This window comes from Ornithorhynchus anatinus, chromosome 4 (genome assembly GCF_004115215.2).
Source record: "Ornithorhynchus anatinus isolate Pmale09 chromosome 4, mOrnAna1.pri.v4, whole genome shotgun sequence".
In the NCBI taxonomy this organism is placed as follows: Eukaryota; Metazoa; Chordata; class Mammalia; order Monotremata; family Ornithorhynchidae; genus Ornithorhynchus; species Ornithorhynchus anatinus.
In genome coordinates, this window is record NC_041731.1 from 70,339,122 (window position 1) to 70,363,566 (window position 24,445).

Here is a 24,445-nt window from a genome sequence, read left to right on the forward strand (position 1 = left end):
ATGACTTTAAATTCTATATCATAAATTATTTATTTATATAAATGTCAGTCTCTCCATCTAGACTGCAAACTCATTATGAACAGGGAGTCTGCTAATTTTGTTGTACCATACTCTCCCAAGCACTTAGTACAGTAAACACTCCATAAATGCCACTGATTGACTGAGGAATCCATGGTGAGACAGGCGAGATCGAGGCACAGTAAGAACGTTAGCACCATAGGGGCAGAGTGTGCGGGCTGGATGTAGAAGGACAGAAAGGAGGTGAGGTAGGAGGGCGCAAGATGGAGAGCTTTATAGCCAACACATAGGAGTTTTTGTTTGATATGGAGGTGGATAGGCAACCACTCGGGGGAGAGGGCAGGGGGTGGGGTGGGAGGGCGACATGCCCTGAACATTTCTGTAGAAAGACTATCCGGGCAGAGGAGTGAAGTATGGAGTGAGTACTTAAGTGGTGCAGAAGTGCCGAAATGGCAGTTGAGGCAGGGAAGATGGAGAGCTCCTGTCTGTCAGATATGAAGGGGATGGAGATCCTCCTTCCTCCTTGATTCCACCCTCTTCTTCAGCTCCCATACTGAGTCACTAAATCCTGTCAGTTTTTTTTCTGTCTTCATTTCCAAGATCCATCTTTTCTTCTCCATCCAAATGGCCAACTGGGTGTCACATCCTGGTTTAACTTCTGCATCAGCGTCCTCACTGTTTTTACTGCTTCCCGTCTTTCCCCTCTCCAGTCCATATTTGATTCTGCTGGCCCGATTCTTCTACTAAAACATCATCCTGCATGCATATCTTCCCCTTAATAAGCCTTCGATGGTTACCCTACTCACTGCAAACAGAAACACCTTACCACTGGTATTATGGCACTCAACCAGCTATTTCTGTATTACTGATTCACTAACGCCCACTACCATATCACTTACACTTTTTGTGCTCTTGGTTCCTTGATGGAAATGCACTTTTATGGACAGCGATCCTGCTATTTGGTGAACTCTTCCAAGATAGTTGGATCAGGTGCCGAAGAGTTTTACTGGCCCAGTGCTTCTCTGAGCTGCTTAAGCTCTAGATGGGCAGATGTTTATAAAGTGGGCAGAACAGGGGACGGAGCCAAGGAGGGACACTCCATCCACCTCCACCTGACTCTGCCCACCACCCCTCCAACCAAAGCCAACCATCTGGCATATTTGCCATGAGTTTCACAGAGGAACAGGGGTGCAGAGCGGGGAGGTTTTATGGCTCCAGACCCCATTTCTCCAGACACTACCAGGAAATATCAGTTATTATTATTATTATTATTATTTTGGTATTTGTTAAGTGCTAACTCTGTGCCAGGCACAGGTGGATGGATACATGAAAATTGGGTTGGACACCGTCCCTGTCCCATGTGGGGCTCAGTGTCGATCCCATTTTACAGATGAGGTAACTGAGGCACAGAGAAGTGAAGTGACTTATCCAAGGTCAAACAGCAGATAAGTGGCAGAGCCAGAATTAGAACCAAAATTCTCTTGACTCTCAGGCCCAAACTTTATTCACTAGGCCATGCTGCTTCTTTCTTGTTCAAAATATAATTGTAAACAAAACCAAGATGGTTCCATTATAACACAACTGAACAAAACATCTCAAATTTATTTTATGTAGATTGCTAGAAAGGGTGACTTGGCAAAAATGAGATATTCCAACTTTGTTTTACGGAATAGGTATACTTTACATTTGTTATTTATTATTTTCTAGCCTAAAGATTTACAGAAACATGTGAGTTCAGGTTCAGAGAGAGGCATGCCTTTTATAAGCCTTCATACTCTGCACAATATGCAATTCTTATCCAAGTAACTAGTAGATAAGTACTTTCAAATGGGGACTGAAGTGTTAATAATTCAGCATCTCAACACCCATGAGATCCAAACATTTTTAGATAGCCTCATTTCAGCGGATGCTTATTTAAAACCTTTTTCTCCCAGGTAAATAGCTCTAGAGCAACATGTCTGATAAATCTACAAAATTCACCTATCGGTAATTTTCCCCTATTGTATTTATTATTAGGTAATTACTTTCTAATGAAAACCGAGGAGGAAACTGAACGAAAATATCAGATTTACTATGTGAACAGTGTGCTTGATGTTGTTCTAGCAACATAATTATTTTACACTATTAGATTTAAAGGATTTCCAAAGCTAGGATTTATCCAGAACCACCCTCCTTTGATATTTAAGGAAGTCTTGATTTTTCTGTACTATCCTTTCAGACAGGGCTCTTTAAAATAAGCCTAACTAGGTTTAACTGGACTGGCAAAATAAACCTAAGGAAGGTTTTCCTCGCACTATTAAGCCCTTCTAAAATATCTTTGTCACAGATGAAGAGGTTAATAACCACCACCCTGCAATGAATGATCTAACTGGTCAGCAGAAGGAACCATTTCAAAGGTTTTTTGAAATCGTTGTTTTTCACAATGGTCTGATCCGATTCGGAAAACCCGGAAATTCGGAAATTCCTAAACGACGAATATCACCTGGACACCATGGCAGATCGCATCTTCTCTTCCACACTATAATGGCCCCATCATCCCCTACAATTTAATGAAAAACATTGCCCCATGCTTATGTGTATTAAATGCGGTGACAATTTACATTGTGTCCGGCTGATGCCCATGGCTATCGCTCTGCTATTGCTTGTACCTTTGCACATATTAGGATATGTTTGACATGGTTGATCCCTGCTGCCCTCAATTCTACCATAAAATAGGATCAAGTACAATAACATGAGAGTTTCAGATAAATATTTAAAAGGACCTATTAAGGTAATGACATTTGCTAGTCAGGGAGGTTGGAATACATTACAGAACAAATCTATAAATGTGTAAAGGAATAAATCTACCTATAAATAAAACAATTTTAAGATTCTGAAGTAAAGCAGTGTCACCTAGTGGAAAGAGCACAGGTCTGGAAGTCAAGGGACCTGGGTTATTAGCCCAGTTCTGCCCCGTGCCTGTTGTGTGACCTGGGGCAAGTCACTTAACTTCAGTGTGCTCAGTTTCTTCATCTGCAAAATGGGGATGAAATACCTGGTATCACTCTCCTTTAGACCACGTGCCCTATTAGGACATTGACTCCGTCTGACCTGATTATCTAACATCTACCCCAGTACCTAGTACAATGATGGGCTCATTGGTATTTGCCTAAAAGATACCCCAATTACTATTGCTATTATTATTATTACTGTGAGGTATTTCAGCTAAAAAAATAAAAATAAACTATGAATAAACATTTCTTGACCTCTTGAAGGATTTGGATGCTTGAAGACAGTTCAATGGGTCACTGACTTACAAGAATGAATGCAAAAATGTAAGAATGTAAAAAATGAGCCCATTGTAAAAAACACTTAATTTCACCAACGTTTTTAGATCTGATACTACTCGATAACCAAGAGTGCATAAAGATGGTATAAAAATACCTATTGTTCTCTTTAATTATCCAAGTGCTGCTTTCGTGGTCAATAGAAGAATAGAGTTTTCCTTCTACCAAAGATGGCTGATTCTTCAGAGCAACACTGAGATGGTCAGGGGAAAACTGTACCAGTATGTCCTCTTTAGAAGTATCCTGTGGAAGATGTATTATTACTGTCAGGTCATCTTCAGTCTGCTGCCAATGATATTTCGGTTCTACAAAGAGAAACAACACCCTAGTTATGAAAATCATCGAAAAAATATCAGCAAAAATGCAAACACCTATCACCTCAAGTCTAAAGAAGTTTTAAAATCTGTATCAAATTTCTTTAGGCATTTTCTAACACCTTGAAAAATTCTCCTTTATTTTTTGGAAATCTACCTGATTGTGGGGGCACATGTATGACTTACAGCAAGGTGAGAACATGCCTTTACTAAAATGGAAATATTCTAAATTTACTTAAAAAACAAACTAAATTAGGCAAATGTTTTCTCCTGTACAGACACACCTTAAGCCCTACTGTAGAGTTTTCTATGAAGGTGAATCAAAGTACCTATGAAAGCGCTCTTGGATTCTCTGGCAGCAAGAGTTGAGACTGAATGGATGAGAATAATTAGGGGACCCATGAGGACAATTAGGGGAGCCAAGATCTTGTAACCATGATAAGGCTTTTTGTGCCTGTTCAGCAGACTGCAATTACTGGGAAGGGGGAGGAGGAAAGAAAAGAAAAATAAAAGCTATATAAGCCAGATGTGAGCTGTATGCAGGGGAAATGGTGATTCAACATTATTTAAAAAGAGAATGAGACATCAGTTTCTTCTCTACAGCTTCCCACTTTGTCACTTCAGGATTTCAGCTTTGGGCGTAGAGATTTATGGATTTAGAATCCTACTGAAAAACTGAGTTGGCCTCAGTGGAGGCCCGCCTCTGCATTTTAAATGGTCAGACTCCAAAATTACATATCAATCGCCACAATGTGTGTGTGCCTTTTTAAAATGACATGTAAATAAGTTATAGTTTCGCAGAATCATGCAGGTACAGTTTAAAATTTCTGACAATGTTTTGCAGATTTCATATGTGTTTTAGACTGTAAGCTTCTCGTGGATCGGGATCACACCTAACAACCCTAGTACTGTACCCTCCCAAGTGCTTAGTACAATGCTCTGCACATGTAGGCACTCAAAAAATACCACTGACTGAGTGTTCGTCTCATCGTAACTATAAGACGGATCTCGGTTTTATTGCGACGTGATTGCCCAAACAAGATAACCAGGAGAAATACCTTTGGTTTTATCTTCCATTGTCTCATCCTTAGTTTCTTCAAGCTGTTTATCATCCTGAATAAATCTGAAGGATTTATAAGAAGCAATCATTAGGCCATCTCCACCAGGCTCAATAGCTGCATAATGAGGCACTGATTTTCCATGGAGAATGTTACGCTTGAAGATTTCATATTTTTGATCATCTGTAGAGAAAAGGGAGCAAATGATTTTTATAATGGTAATCAAGTAAACCTGCAAACGCGGGATTTCTCTTTTATCAAGACTTTCTGAAACATCTCACCCAATTTCTGTTGCTAAATGGAACTTTTGTTTGGCCACTCAATGACAATATTTGCACCTTACTTCTGTTCTCAAACAGCAAAATGTAAATAATAGGGAATAAGTGTAGCCTAGTGGTAAGAGAATGGGCTCAGGAGTCAGAGGTCCTGGGTTCTAATTCTGGTTCCACCACTAGCCTGCTTGGGTGACCCTGGGCGAGTCACTTAACTTCTCTGTGCTTCAGTTTCCTTACCTGTAAAATGGGGATTAAATAGCTATTCTTCCTGCTGAGACTGTGAGCCCTATGTAGGACAGAAGCTGGGTCTGACCTAATAAAAATATTAATTATTGTACTTGTTAAGCATTTACTATGTGCCAAGCAGTGTTCTGAGCGCTTGGGGTAGACACAAGGTAATCAGGTTGGGTACAGTCCCTGTTCCACATAGGGCTCCCATTCTTAATTCCCACTTTACAGATGAAGTAACTGAGGCCCAAAGAAGTGAAGTGACTTGCCCAAGGTCACACAGCAGACATGTGGCAGAGAAAGGATTAGAACCCATGACCTTCTGACTCCTAGGCCCCTGCAATATCCACTAATCTCAGTGCTTCTCTAATTATGTATGACCTGATTATCTTGCATCTACTCTGGTGCTTAGCATAAAGTAAGCACTTAGCAAATACTGTCATCATTATTATTATAAAAGGTAGTCAATTCAATTGCCAGCAATTATCTCCCTCTTCTCTGCAACACCTATTCATCCCTGAGATCAATTCTGGCCCATCTGTTTCCACCCTCTATTGTACCTTCTCAGCTCTGAGCATGAGCTCAGATCAAATCCCTATTGAAGGCCATCTGATCAAGATCGTCATTACTGAGTTTGTGGCAGTATTTTCTTTCTCTACCCAGTTCAGAATTTTCCATCACTTTAAGAACATAAATTATGTTTCAGTAAAAAAAAATAAATCACTGAAAAAAAGTATTTGACATGTAATCCACTAAACAGAATCTCTGCCAAATGGTAGCTGTAAACTATTCTGTGACTCTCATTACATACTCCTTAGTGACTTAGAATTTTGGTGCAGAGTTTGAAGAATGAACAAAATAGAATGACTAAGTAAACACTAAGCCCATCAAAAGCAACTTTTTTATTCAAATCACATATATTCAAAAATATGTTTTCTCTATGCCTTACGGTCAAGGATGGAGCTGATGATGGGAAGAAAAGTAAGAGTTTAAGTAGGGAAGGGATACGGCACATCATTTTGAGGTGCAGGTCAAGAGTCAGGCCCTTTCAAGCACGCAGGACGTATGCTGAATTGTCTACAAATAGTAGGTAATATTTCTGGGCTGCAGAAACAGCTTACAAGTCATAGAAGGAGGGCACAAAAGCCTGCACAAAGGACCGCAGATGGGCACTCAACCACAAATGGTGGGTGAGATTTGATAGCCCGCCTCAGTGCCACTGTACTTCTGAATATCTCCTTACCCTCTACCATTTGCCCTGACTGTCATTTATTCGAAAAACTATGTCCCGTTCTACACTGCAACCTCCTGTGGGTACTGCTGTACTCTCTAAGTGCTTACAGTACAGTGCTTTGCATAGAGTAAGGGCTCAAGAATTACCAGATTGACTGGATTGGCTTCTTCTGGGGTTACGATTTGAAGTATAAGGAGTGGCAGCTTATAAATAATAATAATAATAATGTTGGTATTTGTTAAGCGCTTACTATGTGCAGAGCATTGTTCTAAGTGCTGGGGTAATCAGGTTGTCCCATGTGAGGCTCACAGTTAATCCCCATTTTACAAATGAGGGAACTGAGGCACAGAGAAGTTAAGTGACTTGCCCAGTCACACAGCTGACAAGTGGCAGAGCTGGCATTCGAACCCATGACCTCTGATTCCCAAGTCCGGGCTCTTTCCACTGAGCCACGCTGCTTATCTTAAAGCTAGTGATGTCTGTATTCTTATCCTTACTGTTAGTCCAATAGAAAGAACACTTCATTAGCAATCAGGAGACCTGGGTTCGAGTCCAGTTTTACCTCTACACTCTAAAAGGGGCAAATACTTCATATGCACATTGCAATGTGTTGCTCCTCTGTCCACTCCACTCACTTTGTCTCAGTGGCAATAAGCGATGAAAAATAGTTTGAGTGATGGTGCTCTACTATAATGAATTTTTCTGAACAGGTATTTGTTTCTGAAGTCTTATGATTCTTTCTCTCTCCTTATCTTATATATATATACATATATATATATGTATATATATATAAAGCAGCATAGCATAGTGGCAAGAGCACAGGCCTGGGAGTCAGAGGATGTGGGTTCTAATCTCGACCCTGCCACTTGTCTGTTGTGTGACCTTGAGCATGTCACTTCACTTCTCTGTGCCTCAGTTACCTCATCTATACAATGGGGATTAAGGCTGTGAGCCCCATGTGGGACAAGATGATTACCTTGTATCCCCCCTAGTGCTTAGAACAGTGTTTGGCATGTAGTAAGCACTTAAATACCATAATTATTTTTACTATCATATATATGTGTACACACGTTTGTGTATGTATATATGTGATTTAAGGAGAAGCAGCATGGCTTAGTGGGTAGGTCATGGATTCTAATCCCAGCTCTGCCACATGTTGGCTATGTGACCTTGGGCAAGTCATTTCATTTCTTTGGGCCTCAGTTACCTCTTCTGCAAAATGGGGATTAATAGTGTGAGCCCTGTGGTCTGTGCCCAACTTGATTAACTCTATCTACCCCAGCACTTAGAACAGTGCTTGGTGCATACTAAGGGCTTAACAAGTACCATAATTATCAACATTATTATCTATCTATATGTATATATATATATACACAGATCTTTTAAGTGCCCAACAAATGCTATTTCAGTAGGCACAAGTTAAAATTAGTGCCTTGATGTTACGTCAAAAGATATGCTTACGTTATTTTGCTCTTATAACATCAAGCCCACTAATTTTAAGTAGTACATAAACTGTGCCTTCCGGGATAATAATAACATTTGTTAAGCATTTGCTATGTGTCATGCACTGTTCTAAACTCTGGGGTAGGTACAAGATAATCCATTCAGTAACAGTCCCTGTCCTACGTGGACCTCACAGTTTAAGTAGGATGGATAATAGGAAACTGAGGCACAGAAGTTAAGTGATTTGTCCAGTGTTACACAGCAGGCAAACTGAATTAAATTGAATCAGTAGAACTACTCCTCACAGAGAGTACCAGTTTCAAAATAAACCGTTAAGAACAGAGAACCCAGGACTCTCTAAAAGACTGCCAATGTTAACCTTCTCTTTGTTCAATTTCCTTGGATTTAATTCACTTCAGAAACGTCGCCCTCTGCATTTTCAAATGCCTCATTTTGAAAACATAAAATAAGCATTCTATGAAAATATCGTTTTGAATAAAGCCGTCATGGGGCAATGGACTTCAAACACCTAAGCAGAACCATGTTTAAAAATATGTTGAAGTTCCACCAAAGGCCCTTTAACTGATAATTCAAGTAAGAGTTCCAAAGTGCCAGCACCAGTGGTGATTTTGTAAACCTAACACACAGCAGGCACAAGATAGCTATCACAGCATGGCAGTAGTGCGATTTTTTTTTAAGTATTTATAGAATGTTTCCCAGTGGCAAACATTCAGATAAGACTATTTTAGATCTTTGTAAATACATATGAATATAAAGTACTTATTACCTTTATTTATCTTACTGATAGTAATCCACTCCAAGGAAACGTAGAAGCCACTTCCTTTCATATCCAATTCCTCCTTCTCTATTCGAAGAAGCAGGGCAGCTATTGATGGTACTTCAGATTTTATAAAGGAAACACTGTGAATTATGACAAAAGGCTCCCCGAGTTCTTCATTAAACCTAATCTATAAGGAAGATAAAACAAAACAGCTGTAAGTAAAAAAAAGAAGATATGTACTTGAAAAACCAGCATAAAATTCTGCTACGTTTACAGTACCATATTCTTATCTTTTGGAATGTCACCTTGACAAGTACGATAAAAGACGCAAGCCAGAGTTCAGAGGTAGACAATAACTGAAACTAATAATAATAATAATAATAATAATAATAATGGTATTTGTTAAGCACTTCTTATGTGCCAGGCACAGTACTAAGCCCCGGAGTGGATACAAGCAAATTGGGTTGGGTACAGTTTCTGTCCCAAGTGGGGCTCACAGTCTCAATCCCCATTTTATAGATGAGGTCAGTGAGGCCCAGAGAAGTGAAGTGACTTACCCTAGGTCACACACCAGACAAGTGGCAGAGCCGGGTTTGAATCTTCACATACACAGATGATGAATCTAATGGTGTGAGTATCAGGAACTGTGGAACAGGGGCTGGGTTCGACCTGATTAGCTTGCATCTACCCCAGCATTTAGAACATTGCTTGACACGTAGTAAATGTTTAACCAATACAATAATATTGATGACGATTAAGTCTTTCAAGGTGAACGATGGATAAGCCTCAGTTCTGAAACTTCAGGATGGGAATTTGGATATAGGGTCGGTATCAATAACCAAAAAGCCATGATGGATTTTCCAGGATCACTGATAAAGTGGTCAGATTTTTAACCTCAGGCACCAGTGGTTGAGCTTTCTGATGAAACAGTGGATAAGCACTCAACTCCCCCCAAATTACTGAACGAGCTACGCATGGGAGACTTCAGTGAGAAGATGCTTATAAGGCACCCTCCCATTCAGCTCTAACTGTGTCACCTCCACTGGTACACTCGTCTGAAATGAATGGAAGGCAAATATGGCTCGCCAGCATTTGTTTGCTTCTGGTTTGGCATGAGGGCCACTTTTGAGGTAGTTAAGTGACTTAACCCAAAACGGATTCAGGAGACATGTCGTTCCTGTTGCCCGCTTGTCCCAAGGTGAACCGGCACCTTCCCATCTCAAGGTCAAATGCTATCTCGTGACTGCCCGAGCAAGAAAAGCGGAACTCAGAAGTGCGGATGGGGCACCGCCCCGTCAACCAACAATGCAGGACAGACATCCCAGGCCAGGGATAGAAGCGGCATCCCTTGCCTCGTGCCAATCAAATAAGGTACGGGGGTCAGAGAAGGCATGGAGATTGGACAATGGAGGCTGGAAACTGGAACGGTCGGGGAGCGCAGGTATAAATACTTGTGGCCTCTGACCTTCTGGGCAGTGGATGGAGACTTGCAGTGGCTGGCTGTGTGTCACCTCTGCCCGGAGTGTGGGATGCCCGCTCTGCCTGCACCAAGTGAGGAGCTGGGGGAAGGGTGAGTGTCCCACTGAACGCTCATGGGGCTGAAAGCTAGGGAGCTTCAACCCCAGGCATGGAACGCACAAATGTATTCCTCTCATGTGGGTGGGAGGTGGGTATTTCGCCATGTGCGAGTAACACACAAGTATATTCCTCCCGATAGGGAAACTCCAATATAATTAAATAACCGTATTCCTCCCAAAAGTAAGGCTCAATTTGCCACATGGAATAAATTTTGTATGACTCAGCCCTCGACTCGGGACTTTCTCTCTCCGCGCCGATTCCCAAAGCCTTCCCCGGGTGGCGGGTGACTCCACTCCACCCATAATACTGTGCCCTGGGACTTCTCACTCTAACGAGTTTCAAATTGCAGCTATGGTCTGTACAACTGTGAGTATTTGATTATCCTAACACAAATACGTATTAAAGTGTAAAGGTCAAAAGCAATAAAAAAACCCCATCTTCTAAGGAATATATTTCTTTAAAAATTAACTTTAGTAGCTAAGAGTTCTTTTGAGGGGCAGAACAAAAACAATTATATGCATCGAGCTGGCCATATAATTTACACCTAAACAAAATTAGTTGGTTGTCTTCTTGTCCAGAGGGGGCTCTTTGAGGATGCAGCCTTCTCCAAATCAAGAAAGGGATTTCTTCAACGTCAAAACAGAAACATATTTACTTTACCTCAATGTTCCCCTAAGGGTGATGGCAGGCTTTTATATACCTTAATTCCAGAATAACACTAATGTTTTATTTCAGGTTTCAGTAACCGTGTTATGATCATTAAGCTCACAGAGTTGTTCAGGAACAAGCAGAGCTCTAACTCCAAAACAATCTACACCACTACAAAGCTTGAAGTGGAGCAGCTGATCTTTGTAGGCGAAATCTAATGACTCTTGGTAGAAAGGTACAGTTATTGGGCCCACAAGAACCTGCATTAAAAGCATGGAGAACTACAAGAATCACAATTACTTTAAAAGTTCCAATGCAGACAGAAAATACTCTTCCATTCCTTGTAGGAACAGGAACCTCTGAAGAGCTATTAAATAGAATATGCTTATTTACAAGGCCGGGCTCTGTTATGTAGGCTGAACTAATGGTACACGAAAAACACTTCTGAGTTCCAAGGCCTAGGGAGTACTCTGTTGAAGAAGCAAAGCTGAGCAGGAAAAGGCACATGGGAAGGTATTTAGATTGGACAGCTGCTTGTGCTAGAGGCCAAGTCCCAGAATACCTTAAGCAACAGTTTAGGACCCAAGAGCAGTGGTAGAACAAATGCCAGATGAGTGTTGGGGAAAAACTTCCATGTCAACCTTCTTACTGACGGACCCAGGCAAAGATGAAAGTAGGACACTAGCAGGTAGGAAAAGAGAAAGCTTTGAGAACTTCTGGTGTTCTTGGGCCTGGAGATGTGTACATGTGTGCATGTATACATGCCTGGGCACGTAAACTGGGAGTTTCCTAAGCCCTGAACCTGGAGGTCCAGGTACTCTCAAAGCAGTGCTGGGCAGATTGCTCTTCGTTGGTTCATCAGATGTGAACGGAGTGGGAGTTCAGAACCAATTAATACACAGTTAACACTCAATAAATACCACTGACTGACTGATAATGAGAAGCAGCAAGGGAACTGACCGTTACCTATGGCATCCACTGAGGTGTACATCCCCTCGATTCTATTTATCATGATAATGTTGTCTTGCTTTTGTTTCGTTCTGTTTTGCTCTGCTGTCTGTCTCCCCCGATTAGACTGTGAGCCCATCTGTTGCCGAATTCTACAATCCAAGCGCTTAGTACAGTGCTCTGTACATAGTAAGCTCTCAATCAATACTATTGAATGAATCCAATAATGAGATTAACAATACATAGAGTTGAGAAGGTACTCCATTGTATAATTGGCTGTGAAACCCATTTGGGACAGGGACAGTGTCAAGCCTGATTATTCATTCAATAGTATTTATTGAGCGCTTACTATGTGCAGACCACTGTACTAAGCGCTTGGGATGAACAAGTCGGCAACAGATAGAGACAGTCCCTGCCGTTTGATGGGCTTACGGTCTAATCGGGGGAGACGGACAGACGAGAACAATGGCAATAAACAGAGTCAAGGGGAAGAACATCTCGTAAAAACAATGGCAACTAAATAGAATCAAGGCGATGTACAATTCATTAACAAAATAAATAGGGTAACGAAAATATATACAGTCGAGCGGACGAGTACAGTGCTGTGGGGATGGGAAGGGAGAGGTGGAGGAGCAGAGGGAAAAGGGGAAAATGAGGCTTTAGCTGCGGAGAGGTAAAGGGGGGATGGCAGAGGGAGTAGAGGGGGAAGAGGAGCTCAGTCTGGGAACGCCTCTTGGAGGAGGTGATTTTTAAGTAGGGTTTTGAAGAGGGAAAGAGAATCAGTTTGGCGGAGGTGAGGAGGGAGGGCGTTCCGGGACCGCGGGAGGACGTGACCCAGGGGTCGACGGCGGGATAGGCGAGACCGAGGGACGGTGAGGAGGTGGGCGGCAGAGGAGCGGAGCGTGCGGGGTGGACGGTAGAAAGAGAGAAGGGAGGAGAGGTAGGAAGGGGCAAGGTGATGGAGAGCCTTGAAGCCTAGAGTGAGGAGTTTTTGTTTGGAGCGGAGGTCGATAGGCCACCACTAGAGTTGTTTAAGAAGGGGAGTGACATGCCCAGATCGTTTCTGCAGGAAGATGAGCCGGGCAGCGGAGTGAAGAATAGACCGGAGCGGGGCGAGAGAGGAGGAAGGGAGGTCAGAGAGAAGGCTGACACAGTAGTCTAGCCGGGATATAACGAGAGCCCGTAATAGTAAGGTAGCCGTTTGGGTCGAGAGGAAAGGGCGGATCTTGGCGATATTGTAGAGGTGAAACCGGCAGGTCTTGGTAACGGATAGGATGTGTGGGGTGAACGAGAGGGACGAGTCAAGGATGACACCGAGATTGCGGGCCTGAGGGACGGGAAGGATGGTCGTGCCATCCACGGTGATAGAGAAGTCTGGGAGCGGACCGGGTTTGGGAGGGAAGATGAGGAGCTCAGTCTTGCTCATGTTGAGTTTTAGGTGGCGGGCCGACATCCAGGTGGAGACGTCCTGGAGGCAGGAGGAGATGCGAGCCTGAAGGGAGGGGGAGAGGACAGGGGCGGAGATGTAGATCTGCATGTCATCTGCGTAGAGATGGTAGTCAAAGCCGTGAGAGCGGATGAGTTCACCGAGGGAGTGAGTGTAAATGGAGAACAGAAGAGGGCCAAGAACTGACCCTTGAGGAACTCCAACAGTTAAAGGATGGGAGGGGGAGGAGGCTCCAGCGAAGGAGACCGAGAATGATCGGCCAGAGAGGTATGAGGAGAACCAGGAGAGGACAGAGTCCGTGAAGCCAAGGTGAGATAAGGTATGGAGGAGGAGGGGATGGTCGACAGTGTCAAAGGCAGCAGAGAGGTCAAGGAGGATCAGAATTATGTGTGATTATCTCACATCTAGCCCAGCGCACACAGAAAGCACTTAGCAAATTTGAATTATTATTATTATTATTACAATTATTATCTGATCTCTTTCAGCATTCATCAAAACTTCTTCCTCAAGTATTAAAGGAGTGAAATACAGGGAAAAAGCATTCAGACTGGGCTAGTCCTTAACTTGGACTGAAACCTCAAATTCACACAGGTAATCCACAGATGAATAATGGGTGACTTTGATCATTTTTGCGGAGTGTTCCCTAGAACAGTGGACCTGGAGAAGCTGTAAATCCTCATCGCAGCCCAAACGGCTAAGAGTTCCTTGAGAATTAGAGATAATGTGCTAGAGACAATGGCAATCTATTTCCATTAGATCGTCCAGTATTTCTTCTACAAGATGAGCATACTTTTTCATTAGAAGAGTGGCAAATAGCAGAGCTGCACCAGAAAGTCTTAAATATTCACCAAAGCTAATATTACAAAGGTAGTTTTGTATTGTAAAACCAATAAATAACCACCAGGTATAATAAACCTGCCTGGCCCATCAGCGATCTTTTCTAAGTCCCATGCATCTTATTTTCTTTGATGATTTACATTAGGGTGATCAGTTAGCATTCTTGTAGATAACTGGAACTATGCCAGGCATACATTTTGATGCAAAGCCATCATTCTATGGAATTTTTGCAAAAGTCCTGCCACTAGATTGTATAACTATATAGAACTTCTGGTCCTTCCTATAGCACCAAAGCCTCTGAATTCCTTTCCCAAATCATTCTGGATACATTGCCATTTTGAGACATGGCACTTACTGATAGGAACTGAGGCAGAAGAGAGCGGATACTAAAATTATTTTCCCCTCTATATTAGCCAGCAGAAATGGAGGATAATTAAAAGAGATGTCATTGTCCCAACATACACAAGGACGGCCCTCGCCTCCACCAAAGGACAATTTTTTATCTCCCTTTCTTACCAATGGTTTCTCTTTTTTCATTACTTTAATGTAAACACCTGAAATACATGACACAGTCTCTCTCTCTCTAAGTAAATATTTTAAAATAACATGAAAGCATTAACTTTAAATTTTAACTAGTCCATAAACTATGCCTATTGGTATCTTGAGGAGAGTCAAACTAAGTGACATATTTGGTTCAACACTGTGAACAGTAATTCTGCTGTATTTGCTAAGTGCTTTCTGTGTGCTAAATAACAGTAATCCAAAAAAATAATTACCATGTAATCAATCAACCAAAGGTATTTATTGGGCGCTTACTGTGGGCAGAGCACGGTACTAAGCGCTTGGGAGAGTAAAATCCACCTGAGTTAATAGACACATTCCCTGCCCACAATGAGTTTACAGTTTAGAGGTGACGAACATAAATGTAAATACATAAATTACAGATATATACATGAGGACTGTGGAACATGAGGGTTAGGGGGAATACCAAGTACAGATTAGGATCCAAGTTAGATCCTGCAGCCTAACCAAGTTTTTGGTAGGTTTGGAATCCAAATCTTAGGACTGGGTTTGAGCAAGTTGAGGTCCAGACTGAACTAAGTCCCAAGGTTTCAGCCTATTATGTACTTATCTTGTATTTATCCCTAGTCTTGTCTCATGCTGTCGAGTCGTCTCCGACTCACAGCGACGCCATGGATGCATCTCTCCCAGAACACCCCGCTTCCATCTGCAATCGTTCCGGTACTGTATCCATAGAGTAAAAATATGGAAGTGGTTTACCGTTGCCTCCTTCCGCATAATAAACTTGAGTCACTGCCCTCGACTCTCTCCCTTACCGCTGCTGCCCAGCACAGGTGAGTTCTGACTTGCAGCAGATTGCCTTCCACTCCCTAGCCTCTGGCCAAGCTAGGAATGGCTAGGGTAGGCCTCCGCTTGACTCTCCCTCCCTTAGTGGAGACTGGTAAAGTGCTTGGCACAAGTAAGTACAACAGAGAAATGTTGAACATGTTCTTGATAAACATTTCTCTGTAAGAGTTCTAAAGCAGCAGAGAAGATCCAGTGTATTTGTATAAACAGACAAGCCTGCTCGGGGTAGTGACAACAAAATCAGCCTCTTAGGCAAACTGGCCCTTTTAATGCAGGCCCAGTGAATGAAATAGGAGAAGCAGCATGGGCTAGTGGATAGAGCATGGCCCTGCGAGTCAGAAGGACCTGGGTTCTAATTCCAGCTCCGCCCCTTATCTGCTGTGTGACCTTGGGCAAGTCACTTAACTCTCTCTGCCTCAGTTCCCTCATCTGTGAAATGGGTATAAGGACTGTGAGCCCTACATGAAACAGGGACTGTGTCCCACCTGATGAACTTGTATGTACCCAGCACTTAGAACAGAGCCTGGCACATAGTAAGTGCTTAAATATCACAATTATTATTATTAAATAGGCACTTTATTAGATATGCACCATCCAGGATATTTTCAGACTGTAGGAGAATAAAACCATGAAGCTACAGCTTCACTTAAGGACAAATGAACAGATAAAATAGAGTCTAGTAATGACTTTATAGATATTATTCTTGAGAACTATTTCAGCCTTATGATATCTACTTTATGCAGAGCAAAGCAGCATGTCCTAGCGGAAAGAGCATGGGCATGGGAGGCAGAGAACCTTGGTTCTAATCCTGGCTTTTTCACTAGACTGCTGTGTGACTTTGGGCAAATCATTTAACTTCTGTGTGACTAGGCTTCTTCATCTGTAAAACGGGGACTAAATCCTACTCCCTCCTACCTAGACTGTGAGGCTCTTGTGGACAGGGACTGTGCCCAACCTGATAACCTTGTAAAAACCCCAGTGCTTAGAACAGTGCTGGGCACATAATAAGCACTTAATAAATACCATAAAAAATACCAAAGGCTACTTCCCAATTAAAAAGAGGGAGGTGACATATGGAAGTTTTTGAAATTTGGAATGTATTTCAGGTAGAAGAAGATAGCCTAAGCCCTTACCTACTCATGACACCCTGAAAAATTTGAAAAGGACAAACAGGGTGGAAGTAGAAATTGGCATAAGAATCCAATAGCATCCAGGCACTGTTACACAAAAAAAATATAATATGGAAAATATGTCAAAGAAGAAGTTACCAAGGGCAGGGACCAAAATGACAGAAGAGCAAGGAAAGAAAATAATGGAAATTAATGTTAATACAAGTGATGGAGATACTAAAATTAAAGAGAAATAATTCATCGAATATGCAGGGACAAAGAAATGAAGGTGGAACTACAGCAATATTGGAAATACAGCAATACTTTAGAATAATAATAATAATAATAAAAACTGAAGTATTAGTTAAGCGCTTTCCATGTGCCAGGCACTGTACTAAGCACTGGGGTGGATACAAGCAAATCAGGTTGGGCAAAGTCTCTGTCCCACATGGGGCTCACAGTCTCAATCCCCATTTTCCAGATGAGATAACTGAGGCCCAGAGAAGTGGGTGAATTGCCCAAGGTCACACAGCAGACAAGTGGCAGCGTTGGGATTAGAACCCCTGACCTTCTGACTTCTGGACCAGTGGCTCTATCCACTACACCATGCTGCTTTCCAAGAACAATCTTTAGCTGAGATGGAAGCAGACACTACCATATCAGGAGTACCTAGCTTCTATCAAATTAAATTAAGAAATGAAAGAAACAGACAGAGAAGACAGAGAAATGAATAAAGCCAGCTGTCCTGCTAACCATTCTATAGACAGTAGGACTTCATTTTCATGGATTTTAAAGGCTCAACAAATTATAGAATCTTGTAGGATTTCTGAGAGATATTCATTGTAAATGCCCTACAGGGACCATGTCTTGCTTTGGGTGTATAGGGATCTTCTGAATAAATATTGATGGATATTTGAAAATCTTTGGTTTCCAGACCCCAAACCTCTGAGAAAACGAAAATCTAGAATTACCTATTTTACCGCACTCACCCAGCACCCCACTCCTCAAGAACCTCCAGTGGTTGCCCATCCACCATCCTATCAAGCAGAATCTCTTTACCATCAGCCTTAGGGCACTCACTCAGCTTTCTCCCACCTACTTTAACTTGCTGATCTCCTCTTGCAATCCCTCTACCAACTCTGTTGTAATGTACTCTCCCACGTGCTTATTACAGTGCTCTGCACTCAGTAAGTGCTCAATAAATATCACTAATTGACTGGAATTGTGCTTTGAGTGAGTGTCCACTTAGAGGTGTGTGCTTACGGGCCCTTCTCTGCGTATTCTTCCTCCTTCCTTAGTTCTCTCTTTCCCATCTGAACAGTAGTCTGAAGGTGTTTCCGCCCTCAGCCAGGCTGCCTAGAATACTATCCTAAATATGACTTATGAAGCTGCTGGTATTTCTATTAGTTTTAGACATAGTTTCAGTGTGGGGCTGGAAAGACAGTACTGAGGCACAAATATCAGGTCAGTGGTAAATCCATAATCAAGGCATCAGCCTGAGAACACACTTCCATTTTGTGACACGTGTTGAAGAACTTTAACTGGAGAAACATGGATATAAGGAATTCATATTTGCAGAGGATGCCACATTTTTCAATGGAGATTTTCTAAAACAGAACTGCTCCCACAAAAGATGGCTTGTATAATAATTAACTCTAACTTTAATATATTTCTTCTCTTAAATGTCTAAGACCTCACCTCCCACTTTTCAGAAGCACCACTTCCACGTTCGCCCGTTTCAATAAGGTACAATCTCCCTGATCCATCAGAAAGGGTAACCCAGGTCGAAGATGTGAAGTGGAGGGATGCACAGAGACGGTTATCGTACGCCATCAAGTCTGCAGGAAGTCTGAATACCTCGCGTGGCTTTCCTAAGGTAGTATCCTAAAAGAACAACAACAAAAGAAATCATTTTTTACCTATTATAGACTTTTTGATGAGTAAATGGTGACTTTCACTTACATGAGAGCTGCTGACTAAAAAAAATCTTGGCTGCATACTTTGCTTCCACAGTAATAGTGGTTTTCAATTAGGTCAACATACATTTAATTAACAATGTATTATTACCCAACTTCATCCCATATGCATTCCAATTATAAACCAGTGGTCATTTTGCAATCTTATACACTTTCTTTTTTGAGAGGCTGAAGCTTAAACTGAAACTACTCCACCAGGCAGCATGCAAGGTATAACATAGAGTACAGAGCATTCAATAACATCTCTATATGAGAAGGTTCTGGCTGTTTATAGGGTGGCAAATTTGATTAATAATTCAAATAACTGCAAACCCAGTTTCCCAATCCCCATTACTGCCATGAAAAAACAACAGTAACGACCACAAAATTCAACAATTTAGCCTCCACCAAATCTGAAATTTATGATGTCTGGAATGGATCCCTGTTTCCTATCTTTACTCTCTTACTGCTGCCAAAGGAAGGCAGATTTTGATCTAAGTAGAAAACCTGGCTATTTGCTATTGTTATCAAAACTCGTTTAACCTACAAACTTTCCAAGTTTCAGAACACAGAGATATAGCAGGCATTCATTAGGGAAGAGGGTGAAGGGGATGGGGATCAAGAAATCAAACAACAGTATTCATTGAGCACTTGCTATGGGCAGAGCACTGTACTAAGTGCTTGTGAGAGTATAGTACAAGGTATGAGAGCATGATACAAGAGAATACAACACATTCCCTGCCCACAACAGGGAATAGTCTAGAGGGGGAAACAAACATTAGAACAGGGTTTGGCACACAGTAAGCGCTTAACAAATATCATCGTTATTATAAATAATTTATAATGCATAATTTAAAGATATGTACAAAAGTGCTATGGCGTTGATGGTGGGGTGAATATCGAACGCCCAAAGGTCACAGATCCAAGTGCCTAGACAACGTAGAGAGCAAGCCGGGAAAAAGAGGGTTTAATGGGGGAAGACCTCTTTGGAGGAGATGTGACTTTAGTAATGCTTTTAGAGGGAGTTGAGTGGTCTTCTAGACTCTGAGCCCGTTGTTGGGCAGGGATTGTCTCTATCTGTTGCCTAACTGTACCTTCCAAGCACTTAGTACAGTGCTCTGCACACAGTAACTGCTCAATAAATACAACTGAATGAATGAATGGTCTGCCATATATGGAGGGAAGGGAGTTCCAAGCTAAAGGCGAGATGAGGGAAAGAGTTCGGCAGCGAGACAGAGGAGATCAGGGCACAGTGAGTATGCTAGAGGAGCGTAGTGGGCCGGCTGGGCTGTAGTATGAGGAAAGGGAGGAAGGACCTACTTTGCACTTCATTTCTCGTTTACAGAGAGAGATTTAGAGAGACAATCTGAAAAAGAAATCAGTAGAACACCCTGAAGGAAAAACATGGGCGACAAATCTCCTAGAGTGATAATTGGATTGCATTTTAAAAATACTAGTACAATCTGAGCTTTTCGCTAATTTGGACTGGACATCCACCTGCTTGAAACAATTAGTAATGCTCTTGTAACACAAATAGGAGGATTGAGAGTAAATAGTAGAATAATAGTAGTAGAATAATAGTAAATAGTAGTAAGTAGATACAAGCTATAGGGCTGGACACAGTCCCTGTTCCACATGGGGCTCACAGTCTTAATCCCCATTTCAAAGGTAAGGTAACTGAGACACAGAGAAGTGAAGTGACTTGCCCAAAGTCACAAAACAGACAAATTGAGGAGCTGGGATTAGAAGCCATGTCTTTCTGACTCCTAGGCCTGTGCTCTAACCACTAGGCCATGCTGCTGTCTGCTGTGTGACTTGAGCAAGTTACTTGATTTTTCTGTGCCTCAATTGCCTCAGTTGTAAAATGGGGATTAAGCCTGTGAGCCCCATGAGGGACAGGGACTGCATCCAAGATGATTAGCTTGTATCTACCCCAGCACTTAGTACAGTCACTAGAACATAGTAAGCACTGAACAAATACTATAGAAAAAAAAAAGAAACCATGCACCATGCTACTTTGGGATCTTTGATCTAAGGGGGTTCAGGATTCAGGTCTTGCTCGTCATCCTTAAAGAATGGTGAATTAATTAAATTATTAATTAACGTATGTGTTTAGTGTTTACTAAGTGTCAAGCACTGTTCTAAACACTGGGGTAGATACAAGTTAATCATGGTGGACCCAGTCCCTGTCCATATAGGGCTCACAGTCTATGTAATAATAATAATAATGATGGCATTTGTTAAGCGCTTACTATGTGCAAAGCACTGTTTTAAGCGCTGGGGAGGACACCAGGTGATCAGGTTGCCCCACGAGGGGCTCACAGTCTGAATCCCCATTTTACAGATGGGGTAACTGAAGCCCAGAAGTGAAGTGACTTGCCCAAAGTCACAGAGCTGACAAGTGGATGAGCCAGAATTAGAACCCATGACCTCTGACTCCCAAGTCCATGCTCTTTCCACTGAGCCATGCTGCTTCTCTGTACTGACCTGAATACCCATCTAGACCATTATTCTAGCTTGGAATTTCATTCAAGTGGAACAGAAGGTAGGAGGAAATGCAAAATTACAGAAGGGGAGAGAGGCTGGGGTGGGAGATGTAGATTTGGGAGTCACTGGCTTAGAGATGGTAGGAGAAACCACTGCAGGGGATGAACTGGATGAACTTCCCAACGGGGTGGATGAAAATGCGGAACGGAAGGGGACCCAAACACGCACGCACACACACACACACACACACACACACTCTCTCTCTCTCTCTCTCTCCCTCTCGGCAGCTTTGAACTGAAGCAACCACCAAGAGTTTGGTGGTTTGAGACAGAGGAGGAGCTGGTAAAAGAAACCAATCACTCTTCCCCCTACTTCAAAGCCCTACTGAAGGCTCTCCTCTTCCAAGTGGCCTTCCTAGATTAAGCCCCCCTTTTCCTTAGCACCCCCCTTCCGCATCACCGAATCACTTCCTTTGCTCTTCCCCCATTTCTCCACCCCAATAGCACTTACGTATATATTCTATTTATTTATACTGATGCCTCTTTACTTGTTTTGATGCGTGTATATCTATAATTCTATTTATTTATACTGATGCCTCTTTAGTTGTTTTGATGTCTGTCTCCCCCTGTAAGCCCGTTGGGAGTAGGGATTGTCTCTCTTTATTGCTGAATTATACTTTCCAAGTGCTCAGTACAGTGCTCTGCACACAGTAAGCGCCCAATAACTACGACTGAATAAAAGAAAGAGCAGCCAGAGAAGTAGGAGGAGACCAGAAGAGAACTGTGTCAGTGAAACCAAGGTTAGACAGTGTTTCTAGAAAGGGGTGTTCCACAGTGTCAAAGGTAACTGAAAGGTTATAAAGAATTAGACCAAGGTCTATGTATCTACCTAGGAATATATATTTTCACTCTTGCTGCTTAAATCTAGGTACAGATTCATAAGCAGAATGTGCCTTACCTTTCAGACCGCTATACCAAGTAGAAAAAAAAAAAACAATAAAAAATTTAATCAACATACCATGCACTATGACCACTAGAAATTTACAATGAAACTTTTACCCTCTTGAACAGTCTTTCGGCTGGAAATAACAATCCAGCTGAAAGCCTTCTTTAATTTTATTTTATAGCATGCACTTTAAAAATACCATTTAAAATACCCTTTCCTGCACTTCAAAAATTAAATAAAAAGTAGGTAAAGCCCAAGAAATGTTGCATACCTACTTTCTGACTCAATAATTTATGGGGCATGCAACTTTTCAGTAACCTCCTAAAGCACTTAGTTTATAGAGCTTGATTTTTTTACATTTATGTAAATTGGGGGAGAGTGGTTTGCCTTATGTATTCACTACTAAAATCAGCTGATGATTGGAAGAAAGACTTAGCGATGCGTGCACAGAAAAGAGACAAATCGGGAACTAAAAAGGCAAGAACATCGTGAAAGATTATGTGGTAAATATCGCCAAATTGAGTAAAACTACTTGTCATGTCAGAGGTTTGGCACTAGCTACCAACCCTTCCCCATCACTCCCAAAACAGTCCCCAACACCTTCAGCAATGGCAGCTTCCTCCCAATGTGGATGGAAACCTGAACTGGGGCAATCCATCTTAAAAAAGCAGTGCTATTCCTTTCTGAATATAAACGGGCTGATGAAGCAGGCGATAAATACAGTCAATCAAACTCTAATAATCTGAACTTTCCCAAGCCCTTTGTACTCTCCCAAGAGCTTAGTACAGTGCTTTGAACACAGTAAGCGCTCAATAAATATGATTATTAATAATAGTAATTCAGACACAAGGGTCGAATTAGAGAATGCTTTTCCAACAAGCCTGTCTGGATATACTGTGACATTCCAAGCGCTTAGTACAGTGCTCTGCACATAGTAAGCGCTCAATAAATACTACTGAATGAAGGTATGACATGGTAAGGGAGACACTATTGCGTACAAGCAAGGGCGTCGGACGTAGAGCGAGGACTACGAGTGGCTCTCAACCCAAGGTTCGTCAAGGATGGGATATACTCTCCATGTTATCAGAGAACAGAGGCTTCTGGCTTATCTAGTAATTAAAAGAGGAGGCTGGAATCACTTCCTGTGGTGGTAGCCCAGGCCAGCAATATCATTGTGAATAAAACCAACCAATCTTTCTAGATCAGTTTTCCATGCACTAAAATAAAGTGAAAATAGAAATAATGATACCACTCATTCTGGTCCTGTCTCCATTTACTTCATTCTTTTTTCCCCATTGACAAATTTTCAACACACTGGCTTTGAATTTTAAATACTACTAATAATCACAACCCTCAATTTCACACAGTTCTGTGCTGATATTTGCTAAACGAAGATGGCACCTAAAAGTACAGCCCCACAAAAAAATTAAGATTGAAGTACTTCTTCAGGGATATTTTCTGGAGTTGTATGTTTATAAGATGAAAGAGGTCTAAAAATACTATAGGCACCAGAGCATTTATCTGCAGTCAAGCTTATTTCACTCCACTTAATGTTCCCTTGAGTAAAAATTATTTTTCCATTAGAGAAACCAAAAGATTAGGAGGCAAGAAGTGGGACATTACTTGGGGTTAATTCTGAATATTCTTTAAAACTAAACAGGCAACGACAGGACTGACAAACCAGAAGTATAAGATACCTGGTGAAAAAAGCCTCAAAAAAGGTATTACAAGTATTAAAGGCAAAAATGAGAAGACATAATCCAACTAGTCTGCACTAGTCTTTGACGAAGGGAAAAGAAGGGTTAAGTAGGTTGATGAGATTACTTAGGCTTAATTCTGCTCTCCTTACAACCCAACCTCAAATTTCTCCTTTTTAAGACCTTACTTGAGTTTAAAGTACATAGTAGTCTTAAAAAGTCAGTTGTGCCAGTGTAACGTGTTTGAAACGGGGAAATTCATCGTTAATAATACAATGATATGCAACTGTAAGGCAAGTCTCATGTTCTTAAATTGTCAACCCGGATTGCATAACTGAGGATGATGAAGCTTCTGTATGTAAATATTAAGCCCGGAGGGGAGATGCAGTACTCAAAAGGATAGGGAAGGAGTAGGAAGCATACTCTGGTAATCCACTTCATTTGGGAAACTGAGCTCAGCAAATCCATAATTCAGGCAGAGCTCCTTCAAAATCAAAAAGAAGCTTCTGACTGATTGATTGACACTGGTGTGGCATCATTTGCAAATGGATAGGCTCTATTCTAGTAATCTCAAAGAGTGTCCTCCTTAAGCATTTCTAGAGAATAACTGGTTATCTGGGAAGAATTAGGTTCTTCTTAAGCAAAAAGTGTAGAAATACTGTAAGAATAGAATGTTCAAAATAAACTTCGTTTAAAAATCTTCATTTAAATTGCACTAAGCAAGGTCAATCCGAAATTACGGTAACACA

The 24,445-nt window shown here is 41.7% G+C and overlaps 1 protein-coding gene across 1 annotated transcript in view; it reads right to left on the reverse strand.

Moving 5' to 3' along the window:
* NUDCD1 (NudC domain containing 1) overlaps window positions 1-24,445 on the reverse strand; it is a 75,811-nt gene that overhangs the window by 31,462 nt on the left and 19,904 nt on the right. Inside the window, exons 3-6 of the mRNA XM_029062390.2 lie at window positions 18,311-18,496; window positions 8,684-8,864; window positions 4,717-4,899; window positions 3,442-3,649 (exon numbers count right to left, since the gene is read on the reverse strand). Of these exons, the coding sequence (XP_028918223.1) occupies window positions 3,442-3,649; window positions 4,717-4,899; window positions 8,684-8,864; window positions 18,311-18,496 (758 nt within the window). The remainder of the gene's footprint in view (window positions 1-3,441; window positions 3,650-4,716; window positions 4,900-8,683; window positions 8,865-18,310; window positions 18,497-24,445) is intronic.